This window comes from Pinus tabuliformis, chromosome 8 (genome assembly GCF_031772625.1).
Source record: "Pinus tabuliformis cultivar Carrire ecotype Pingquan chromosome 8, CPIR1, whole genome shotgun sequence".
In the NCBI taxonomy this organism is placed as follows: domain Eukaryota; kingdom Viridiplantae; phylum Streptophyta; class Pinopsida; order Pinales; family Pinaceae; genus Pinus; species Pinus tabuliformis.
This window is the reverse complement of record NC_142294.1, coordinates 706,997,354-707,009,431: the sequence shown is the minus strand read 5'-3', so window position 1 is coordinate 707,009,431 and position 12,078 is coordinate 706,997,354. Positions and strand designations below refer to the sequence as shown.

General features: G+C 40.1%; 1 protein-coding gene across 1 annotated transcript; it reads left to right on the top strand.

The window, feature by feature from the left end:
- The first annotated feature begins 8,204 nt into the window (after positions 1 to 8,204).
- On the top strand, positions 8,205 to 10,477 carry LOC149237572 (uncharacterized). Its single transcript, XM_089369320.1, has 3 exons — positions 8,205 to 8,930; positions 9,410 to 9,683; positions 9,864 to 10,477. The coding sequence occupies exons 1-3, from the start codon at positions 8,205 to 8,207 to the stop codon at positions 10,475 to 10,477; spliced, it is 1,614 nt and encodes a 537-aa protein (XP_089225446.1).
- The last annotated feature ends 1,601 nt before the right edge of the window (positions 10,478 to 12,078 follow it).

The following is a 12,078-nucleotide window of genomic DNA, read 5'->3' as shown; positions in this document are numbered from 1 at the left end:
CCATTTGTTGTTTTGTCTCATCCATGATTTCTTTCTTTCACTCATGCCTTCATTGAAGATAACTTTCGGCCATCTACCTACTCCCATTTGCTCAATTCTTTTTAGATACCTTATAAGACGCACCATAGCAATTGCTTCGATGGGAGTTGCTCTAGTTTCACTCATCTTTCGACCATCTATCTATTCCCATTTACTCCATTCTTTTTAGATACCTTATGAGACACACCATAGCAATTGCTTCGATGAGAGTTGCTCTGGTTTCACTCAAGATTATCTCATAAGGAACCAAACTTTTTATTTTGAACTTGCTAATGATCAAGCGTTTTTGGATTTTCTGAATTTGTTTCCATTTTGAAACAGGGATGTCGCTAGCCCATAGGTCAGACCCATATAATATCACTGGACAAACTAGGAGTCCAAAAAATGCTTTAATTGTTTTCCAATCCCATAACTTTGCCTCTTTACATTTGTTTTGAAGTGTATATAATGCTTTCCACCTTCCTAAAATTCTCTTCTTTCTATTGTCCTCCCAATTAAGCTTGTTGAAATCAATCCCAAAATACTTGCATTCATTTACTTATTCAAAAATAGTAACTACAGAAAAAGTATGCTGCTTCCTTTTATATGCCATGTATGCCATGTTTGAGCTCTCCTTCCTTTTATATGCCATGTTTGAAATCAGCGCTAAAACCCAAGAAAAAGTTCTTTCCCTCAACTCAAGTGGTGAGACACTTCCTACAAATAAGAGACCTAGTAAAAATTAGTTTCGATTAGGCTTTAAAATTGACGTCCGTTTGCCCCTTTTTTTTTCCGGTTTTAACCGTAAAATACAATTGATTTCTAAATAAACACGTCATTGTTGACTGGTTAATTATTTAGAAAAATGTCAAAATAACGGGCAGATAAAAAAATCGGAAGTTTCAAATTTTATGTATATATTTTATATATTTATTTAAGTCAGTCTAGCATTGGGAATCACATTTAATGCCATTAGCACTGGGAATCACATTAATGCCATTTTTCAAAATCTCTATGGGTTGGTGGCTTTTTTAATACATGTTGTTGGAATTTTGAATGAAATTTATTGTCCGAAATCTCTTTGGAGTGTCGTGTTGATCGCTCCCGTCATTGTTCTTGTTTCCTTCTCCTTTTCCTCTCGTTGTGGTGTTTTGCATATCCTACTACAACTGTTGCATGCATTGGTTTATTCGGGTGGAAACCTATGGTGGATCTTGGGGTTTCCTTCACGAACAACTCGGTTTCTGTTAATAGTTTTTGGCATCAGTGCATTGTTTTCATGTTGTTACCATTGGGAGAACTTGAGGACTCTGCACAGCCAATACACGGACAATAGTTTTTCTGATCCATTTGTTACCCTGGTTCAAGATTTGCCATTGCATGTAAACTTCTTCGTCATCGAAGGACGCTATTAAGCAGGTAATGCTTCTATTTCCTTTTGTTGGCTACCAATTAGAACTCTATATAACATGTCTATCCAAATTGTTTTCGACAATGTATGAAAATGAAAGAAAATTTAAATGCCTTTTTTCTAATCACAATGGCAAACTCTGCTAGTTTAGATGACTAGAGACAAGATACCAAAGTTTATTGCATGTCCCTCTCCCAATGGGTTTTCTCCATCACCCCAAACAAACTAGATCAAGGCCAACACACATTTTCTGTACTATTTTATATTCAATTCAGTCCGAGGGAGGTGTTGTTTTGCACAATCGATTCTGAATTCAAAAGATGTAGGTTAAAATTACCTATATTTACCACATTTTCACTAGCATTTCCCTTTTTCCCTAGATTTTAGAATTAGATTGGAAATTGTTTTTGGGAAAATAGAACTAATCCACATCATGTTTAGCTCTACTTTATCATTTCTGTAAGAATTCAAAATAGTTTTCCTCCCATGCATTAATATTGATATGTCCCTGCTAGATGAATTTACAACAAATATTCCTCAATGTTTATTTCTTAGATGCATAAGTAAAAATTAGCATAATTGGTGTAGATTAATAGGGGAATTTAGCGAGAAATCACTTTGAGTAAATAAAAAAAAAATCTCCAAATCTTGGTTCTATCTGGAGAAAAAACCTTATTCAATGTCCATTGTATCAGTTTTTCCAAATAAATTTAACTCCCAAGAAATCTACGTTGTTTCGACCAGTCCAAGAAACCAAGGGTTCTTATCCAAATCATGATTGTTTTGGGGAGTTCTTAATCCAAGTGCCTAATACGTCCAATCTAGCATAAAATGGCATAACATGGAGAAGACACAGTAATTCATAGTTCTTTTTTAATTATCAATCTTAAATATTAAATAAATAGTGTGAAATCTTCGAAAGCTACAAGGATAATTGTAGTTCATGATGGATGCCAGCCAACATACCAGCTAAGCTCGTGAAACCAACCTGCATCTTGTTTCAAGATTACTTTTTGTCTCTTATTGCTGTTTTCGAAAAATATTATGTAAAATAAAAATAAATATTAAAAGTCATATAAAAAGCGGTTTAAAAGTAAAACCGTCAAAAAAAATTCCTTAATGGGTAGGGGGACCCGTCAAATTTAACCCCTGGTTCCGATGATAGTTCCCATAAAGAAAAAGTTAAAAGCAAATCAGACCGTTTAAGAAGCTTTCATTTCGCGTTGTGTTTTTTTTGCCTCCTGGGTTTGAAAATGCAGTCCAGACACTTGCAATGTATTTTCTTGGAGAAAAACCATCCGATGATAGTTCCCATAAAGAAAAAGTTAAAAGCAAATCAGACCGTTTAGGACGTTTTCATTTCGCGTTGTGTTTTTTTTCGCCTCCTGGGTCTGAAAATGCAGTCCAGACACTTGCAATGTATTTTCTTGGAGAAAATCCATCTCACCCTCACAGGCAATATAGCGATGTGAGCACAGAATGCCGCGCTTGTGATGAAAAATCCTTCATAATCGCACCGTCATGGTAAGATTGAAAATTTTCTGTTAAGCAAGGGTTTGCTCCTGGCCCCTCGACATTTCCTCTGCGCCCGATCGAGCACTAGTTCCATTTCTTCGTAAGTTACGTTCATGACCTCTCTGAAACCCAAAGTCCGGGGATGCTATTTTTTAATCTTTTTCTTTGGCTTTATGGCAAAATCAAATTATAGATTTTGGGCATTTGCCACATTCTGCTTTTGTACATAAATGATGGAAGAGCAGAGCAGTATGATTTTTGTGTCTTGAAAGGGCTTTTGCCATTTTTGTGATATTTTGTTGTTAATGGTATCTGCGTTCAGATTTTTCTTGTATTTTGTTATTATAAATGGTATCTCAGTTCAGAATTTGATGCTTTTTCTTGGCCTTTGGTGATCGCACATGTTGTGAAAACGCGATCCCTACTGGTAGCCAAGAATATTTCATGCCTGGAGGATAGTTGTGATGAAATTGAGGTGGTAAGTTTGTTGTTGAAATGCATATTATTCTTGTTGGTTACAAAGTCATTATTCGTAGAACCCTCCTTTCTACTGAATATTAAGGGCCCTGTAACTTCCTCGTAACAAAACAAAATTCAGGTGGTTCGCTTAAGTACTCCCTAGTCAAACCTTTTTACTGAATATTAAGGGCGTCGTCTACGGAGGCGGAGGAATTGCCCAGACAATCAAAAGTGGCTGGAATATAGGGAAATTTTTTTCAAGAAATCTTGAAGTAGCAATGTTTGAATCATGTTTTTGATGGTGGAAATAGATTCAGCAACATCAAAAATCTTTGGGGTGTTGAAGGAAGTGTAACTGGGTTTGGTCTTTATAAATGTAAGTTTGACTTTTGTATTTATTCAAGAAAAGAGAAATTATTTTTATGATATTTGTCAATGAGTTTCTTGCTCATTGAATTAGGTCAAGCACATGTTTAAGGTGCTTTTAGGAAGTCAAGAGTCAATGTATTTATGTAAGACCATTTGAGGGCATGTTACACTGTATAAAATAGTATAAAGGTCAAAGGAATACCTCCAAGCAAAGTCCAAGTCCTCTCCATGCAGCAACGTCATCCAAATAAAACAAAACAAAGAAAATAGTGAAGATATGGTCAAGTCGGCTTGAAGACAGAATGTTGGCCTAATGTCGACCTAGAGGAGAGACAATCCTCTATATATAGAGGCTGTCCACTCCCTCATAAAGCATATAACGCAAGCTCTAAAATCAGCGAAGGTGGAAGTCGAGAAAGTGAAGGGAAAAGGCAAGTCTAAGGGTCTCCAAGACAAGCGAAGAAAGGAGGAAGAAGACCGAAGTGTAGGGGACTGTTTCTAGGGCTAGAAACAATCACACGTGCGAGGAGAAGGAGGACAAATTGCGGATATAACAGTAGTAACATTTCAGTGCAAGATTCGTTGGTGTTTGGGCTAGATATTAAGCCTACAAGGTCTCCCAAGTCAAGCGAAGAAGTCTCTCTCTCTAGCGAAGGTGAAAGGACCCTAATTCACTAAGGGTACCCTCCACACGTGAGAAAACTAGGGTAGCAGAACAATGTTGGAATTTCTAAGTTTAACCTGTTAGAAATTCTTCCTGTACTATCTGATTTATTTCTTTCTACTTGTTCAATTACTTAACAAGTTGTTTACCATGTAAATACTGAAAATAAATACAAGTACAATATCAACACATACAGATCATCAATTGAAGGAAAAAGAAGCACATAAGTGACACCGTTGTTTTTGGACTAATGTCCCTGGAAAAATTCAATGCGGGAAAACCAGTGCAACTATTTAGAGAGTTTTATTATTATGCAGTTTCAGAATACAACCTGGGTGCCAGAAATGGCTCACCCAACAGAGAATGCCCTCGGCAGTAGTACCTCTCATTTGGAGACAGATATTCCAGCTAAATCACCATATGAACGATCCCACAGCAACAATGCAACTTCTGCTGCTCTGCGTCACTCTGATAGGGACTGCGTCACCCTATCCAGCTCTCCAGCTCCAGTCTGTCCCACGAAAAATCTCCCAGCGCTGCCTCTAGGCCTTGCATCAGCCTCTTTGGCCCAGCATCAGTCTCTCTGGCCCAACGTCAGCCTCTCTGGGCTCTGCGTCAGCCTCTGGAGCCTCTGCGTCTCACACGCTGGCCCTCTCTGGCTCTGCGTGGCCTCTGGCTGGCTCTGCGTGGCCTCTAGCTAGCTCTGCGTCAACCTCTCCCGGCTTCTGCGCTGATCCTCCCGGTACTAACTCTGCCTCTCTGCTATGTATTCACTGCCCCTCAACTGCAACTCAGATCACTCACTCAATTTCCTCAGCAAACCCTGCCCCAGAAAATTGAGTTCTTGATCTCTCTTGGTGTGTTCTCCAATTGACCCTCAAACCTCCTCTTATACTTTTCTCGTTGGTCCATTAACGACTGAGATTAAATCTCTAATCAACGACTAAGATTAGATTTGTCTTGATCTATGACTTTTGGACCATTTTAACCCAATTTTATATTAATACTCATTAATATTTTATTTTTCCTAAGTTTAGACTTAGGAACTCCATTAAAATATTAATTATTTTAATATCTCCAAACCGGTTAGATTTTGCCCAAACTATTTCTGGGTCTTGGAGATCTCACGTGCTTTATTCTCTCCACCAATTTTCGTGGCTAGAGCACATCCGATGCTACCCCAAATCAATAGTCTCTCTTAGCTAGGATTGTGCTCTAGTAACACTCCTCATTGAGTATCACCTTGATCATCCAACATCGGTTCCTGTGCTGATGCTATGCCTCCCCGCTCAACATCCTCTGCATTGCTGCATCCTGTACTGCTGCCCATGGCCCTGCTACTGCCATTGCTGCATCTGCATTGCATCCCCTCATCATGCTGCATCGTGCTGCCCATAACATTGCGACTACTGATTGCTGCACTGCAACTCAGTTACTGAGAAGTAAGTAACTGATCCTCCCAACTCTGACCTCTATGTCAGGCTAGAAACACTCTCGATGCTGAAGCTCCTTCTGTCGCTGACAAGTTCTCCCTCTACTGACCTCTGCCCTGCTGCAACAAGTCCATGCATCTCGCACTGTTGCCTCATGCTGTCCCGGGACTCCTGCACTATAGCACCCTCTGTCACTCCATCCGCATCCGTCTCTATCGACATCCGCCAGTCTTGCTACTTCTCTTCGGGGCTCCTGTAGCAAGGTATAATCCAAGAGGTTGGGTACCTCAAGGATCCTGCCCCTCATCGTCTGTAGTCCATCTGACTACAGCTCAATGTCTCCCCACTTCCTCTCAAGTGGCGCATGAGCACTCATGGCACAATTGTCATCTGTCTCCACTTCTTTCTTTGCCCTCGCTGGCGCTGCCTTGGTCTCAGAAGCCTCTCCCTTGCTCTTCTTCCTTGGACACTGGTTCGCATAGTGACCCAGTTCCCCACAGTGGAAGCACTTGACCTTGGAGAGGTCCTTCTTCTTCCTCCTTGATTCTGACCCCTTTTCCGCTACTCCCTGCCTTGGTCACCCTTCTGGTCTCTTCTTGATGAAGAGCCGCTGACAGTTCCTTCCAATCTGGAAGGCTCGTCCTGCCCAGTATGCTCTGGATAGATACCTCCTAATCCTTTGAGACTGCGTTCAATGCGGTCCTCACCATCAGTTCCTGATCTGGCGTGGCCCCTATGGAAGTTAGCTGATCACGAATCTCCTTCAATCCATCGAGAAAGACATCTATCTGCTCTTCCTTTTGCATCTGGTATGACTGCAACTGATTTTCAAGTAACATCTTCCTCTGCACGAAAGTATGCTGATACAATTTCTTCAGGGCCTCCCACATCTCATTTGCTACGTTACCGGATCCGGCAGCTGAGGGTCCGAGATCTCCGTATCCACGGATCTGGTACGGATCCGGATCCGGATACGGAAAAATACGTTGGAAAAACGGCACGTGGCGAATATCAGTTTTTGGAAACGGCTCGTCTTTCCTGGAAACGTATGGTTAGTCGAATGCCGGAACCTGCATACCTTAAAACCGAAAAAGTAAAAGCGTTGTATGCGTGGCAGTTTAGTTTAGGGTTTTTGCTTTGACGTTTGCGTTAAAGTGAGGTGGTCCCCCATTGGTCGGCAGTCAGGCGGAACAGAAAAAACAGTGGAACAGCAGCGTTTTGGCGTTTACGGTTTTACCTCTGAGTTTCTTGGCGTCAAGGGGGCCCAGCGTTCTAGTTGTGTCGGCTGGACCAGAAACCGGGCAAGGTATTTATGATTACAGCCGCATTGTTTTATATTATAACCATTATATATTATAATTTATAACCATTGTTACAACTTACGGGTCCACCGTCCACGGTTCTGGGTTTAGACGCGTCCACGGTTCTGGGTTCAGTCAATATTCATATATATTATAACCTTTATATATTATAAGTTTATAACCATTGTTACGGGTCCACGGTTCTGGGTTTACCACAGCCGTCAGCGTTTACAAATTAGAAATACGAGCTCTGGAATCAAGCCACGGGAGCGTTTATAAATAGCTGCGGCGCTGCCCTTCCATCGGATTAGCGTAGAGACTATAGTCTATAGGGGTGTGATAAAATCATAAATCATAACTGTAAAAATTTAAATATATAAATATAAATATATATAAATAATTGAAAACATCGGCCACCGTTTATCCTAATGTATTATTATTTTGAAAAGACTGAGATTTTAATGAAAATACTTTCACCTCACCTACGGTCGACTCATAAAATTTGTTCAATAAAAATTCTTTAATGAATTACACATCTCATAATGTTAAAATTATGAAAAGACTATACATTATTATAACTCTAATACATCTACGAAACAACAAAACAAATATTCTAACTAATATTATATTATTTAAAGACAACCAAATCACGTTCTCAAAACGATATTCTAAATCTGAGATCAGCGTTAAGGTATCAGGGTTTATAAATATAAATTATCAGAGTTTATCAGATACCTGTTAAATTATCAGAGTTTATCTGATACCTGTTAAATTATCAGAGTTTATAAATATAAATTATCAGCGTTAAGGTATCAGGGTTTATAAATATTAAATATAAATTATCAGAGTTTATAAATATAAATTATCAGCGTTAAATCTGATACCTGTTAAATCTTGGCGTTTGTCAATATATAAATATATTAGTTATTTAATTCAAATTGTGTATGGATAATTAATATTATTAAATTTTAATACATTATATTTTGAATTTTATATGCAGTTGTGAGTATCAGTAACGTAATTTATATATCATTATGGAGCCATCACAGCGCGAGCAGAGTGAAAGAGAAATCATCAAGACAGACCCAAAATCTCCTCTATGGCAGTATGTGGAGATTATTGGAAAAAATCCCGGAGGTGGTTCATTTAAATGGAAGTGCAATGAATGCCAAGATATAAAAAATGGCTCATATACTAGAGTGAAGGCCCATCTCACTGGTCAAACTAACACAGGGGTGCAAGTATGCACCGGACCAAAAGATGCAAATGGCAAACTTGGCAAAGGTTTGAGTCCTGGAAAAATGCAATTCTATGCATCTTTGCAAGACGTTGCTGATAGGAAGCATGCTAAGGGAAAGTACCCTGTGCAAAGCTCTACAACTAGGCCTCCATTGCCATCTAGGCCTATTGCCACAACTAATAAAAGGCCCACTCTAGGCCCTCTTGAAGCATCATTCAATAATCAAGGTAGAGAGATAGCTGATGAACATGTAGCTCGTTGCATCTATGCAAATGGGCTAGCATTCAATTTGGTGCGTTCCCCTTATTGGCAACAAATGATTAAAGCAGTGAATGAAGCGCCGAAAGGGTACAAAAGCCCTGGATATGAAAAGGTCCGCACTACTTTGTTGGCATCAGAAAGACAATCTGTGGATAGACAACTACAGGCAATCTGGGATACATGGGCAGAAACAGGGGTGTCCATCATTTCTGATGGATGGAGAGATCAAAGAAACCGTCCATTGATTAACGTTGTTGCAGTATGCCCCCAAGGGGCAATGTTTTTGAAGGCTATTGATTGCAGTGGAATAGAGAAAGATGCATCTTTCATATCCACAATTCTTATTGAGGCAATAGAAAGTGTGGGGCCACATAATGTTGTCCAAGTCATTACGGACAATGCACAAGTTTGTAAAGCTGCAGGTTTGATTGTGGAGAGTCAATATGATCACATCTTTTGGACTCCATGTGCAGTACATTCACTGAACCTTATGCTTGCCAAGATTGGTGAGATTGAATGGATTAATGAAATATATGTAGCAGCAAAGGAAATCCAAATGTTCATAACCAATCATTCAATGTCCCAGGCCATTTATAGAGGGTTTGCAAAGTTGGAGCTACTAAAGGTATTCTCTTTTAATCAATATTATTTGTATTGGAAATTCTTTTAATTGCAAATTTATATATGATTTCTCATTTCAATTTGAGATTTGACTTTTGTACTTTTTGAAACTTGTAGGTTGCTGAAACTCGTTTTGCCTCCCACACTCTTGTCATAAAGAGGCTTGTGGAGGTGAGACAAGCATTACAAGCAATGGTCATTGACCCTCTTTGGGAATCATGGAGGACTTCCACTTCTAATAGAGGGCAAAAAATCAAGTCCATCATTCTTGATGATGCATGGTGGGACAAGGTCCAATACCTTCTACGGTTCACTGAACCAATCTTGACCTTGATCAGGGCATTTGATACAGATACACCTTGCTTGGGGGAAGTTTATGAAAACATTGATAGTATGTTAGAGAGGATAAGGGAAATTATCAGGGCAAGTGAAAATGACCCTGATGAAACATTCTATTATTTAGTGAAAGACATAGTTACAGAAAGGTGGAACAAAATGACCACACCATTACACCTTCTGGCATATGCATTGCACCCTAAATACTATCATTCCAAAGTTTTGTCTTTACCAGGTAGAACAGCGCCAAACAAGGATTCTGAAGTGGTACAAGGATACAAAACAGCTTTGAGGAAAATTTATAGAGATATGGGAGTTGCAATGGAAGTCCGCCAAGAGTTTGGAGGGTTTGTACAGTCTACAGGTAGCTTTTCAGATCCAGTAGCTATGGACGATCGAGGACTTGATCCTATTACTTTGTGGGGCTTCCATGGTGGGGATAGCATTCATATCTCTACTTTAGCCACCAAGTTATTATCACAGGTTGTTAGTTCCTCATCAGCTGAGAGGAATTGGAGTACATATGGCTTCATCCATTCAGTGAAGCGAAACAGGCTGGGAGCGGCAAAGGCTGAGGATCTTGTTTATGTTCATTCCAACCTCCGTCTTCTATCACATGTTGAACCAGAGTATAAAAAAGGTCCGAATAGGATGTGGGATGTGGAGCCTGAGATCTCTGACTTGAACCTGACACTAAATGCCATGACTCACCTCAACCCACTTGAGGACATTGTTCCACCACCAGTCCAGCCTACTGATGCAACTTCCTACATTCCAGGACCCCCATCATCTATTCATGATGTAGAGTTGCAATATGCAGAAGATAGAGATCCATTTGAAGATATGTAAATTTATTTACTGTTAACATTTATGATATTATGATCTTTTTTGTTACTTTGTATGACGGATGATGCATCATTTCAGTGTTTCAGTCTTCCTATTCATAATATATCTAATGGTTTCGGTTCTAAAAGTGTTTGATGGTTCAATGGAGTAATTGATTTTTGAACTCTAAAGTGTTTTTTAAAATTTTTAAAATATTATTATATTTTATTTTTTTGTACGTGACGTATCCTTGCCGTATCCGGATCTTGCATTTTCAAAAAACTAGCAGATCCGGATCCGGATCCGTATTCGTATCTGTATCCATATCCGAATCCTGGTAACATAGCTCATTTGCCGTCTCCTTGTCGGCAATATGCGGCACCACATGATCCTTGACCCCATCAAGGATGATGCACTTTGCCCTGGCCATTGCCTCCTCGTACTTCTCATTTTCAGCTGGGTCAATTGGGATCGCTATCGTTTTCAAGGTGAAGTGCTTGATGCGATACCTGTCTAGAATGGACAAGATCTTGGCCTTCCAGACTACGAAGTTGGAAGCTCTGTCTAGTCTATCCTGATCTCTTAGCCCATTCACTGCCATCTTGCTGCTCTTCTTCCGACTCCTCTGAGTCTCTTTACTTCCCTCCTGGAAGTCCTCGGTTCGACTCCCTCTGAGTCTCGATTTCCTTTCTGGAAATCCCTCCTCCTTGGTCTTGCCCTATTAGGTACTGTTCTGACCACAGTACCCCACTAGCTTCGCTCTGCAAATTATCCGCAACCCCCTATACCTTAGCAACTTGAAGAACTGAGCCTCTAGGCTCTACACAATCTCGGCACCGGCAAAATCTGCACCTCCTGTCGACAACATCAATCCTTCCTAGCTGAGAAAGATGACCAAGCACTGCGTAGGTTAGGTCTGCTCCTTTTTGCCACTGCGCTGATCCTCCTCCTGTCTCGAACTGATGATGCAGGCACTTTGCGTCACCCCTTCCTTGCTGCTTTCAACTTCTGTCACTTGGGACCACTGTTTTATGCTGCTACTGCTCTACTCTGCTGATGCCTTCAATTATCTTGTGATCTGCAACCACGCTCTGATACCATGTTGGAATTTCTAAGTTTAACCTGTTAGAAATTCTTCCTGTACTATCTGATTTTTTTCTTCCTACTTGTTCAATTACTTAACAAGTTATTTACCATGTAAATACTGAAAATAAATACAAGTACAATATCAACACAAACAGATCATCAACTGAAGGAAAAACAAGCACACAAGTGACATCGTTGTTTTTGGACTAATGTCCCCGGAAAAACCCAATGCGGGAAAACTGATGCAACTATTCAAAGAGTTTTATTATTATGCAGTTTCATAATACAACCTGGGTGCCAGAAATGGCTCACCCAACAGAGAATGCCCTCGGCAGTGGTACCTCTCAGTTGGAGACAGATATTCTGGCTAAATCACCAGATGAACGATCCCACAGCAACAATGTAGCTTCTGCTGCTCTGCGTCACTTTGATAGGGATTTCATCACCCTATCCAGCTCTTCAGCTCTAGTCTGTCCCACGGAAATTCTTCCAGCGCTGCCTCTAGACCCCGCGTTAGCCTCTCTGGCCTAGCGTCAGCC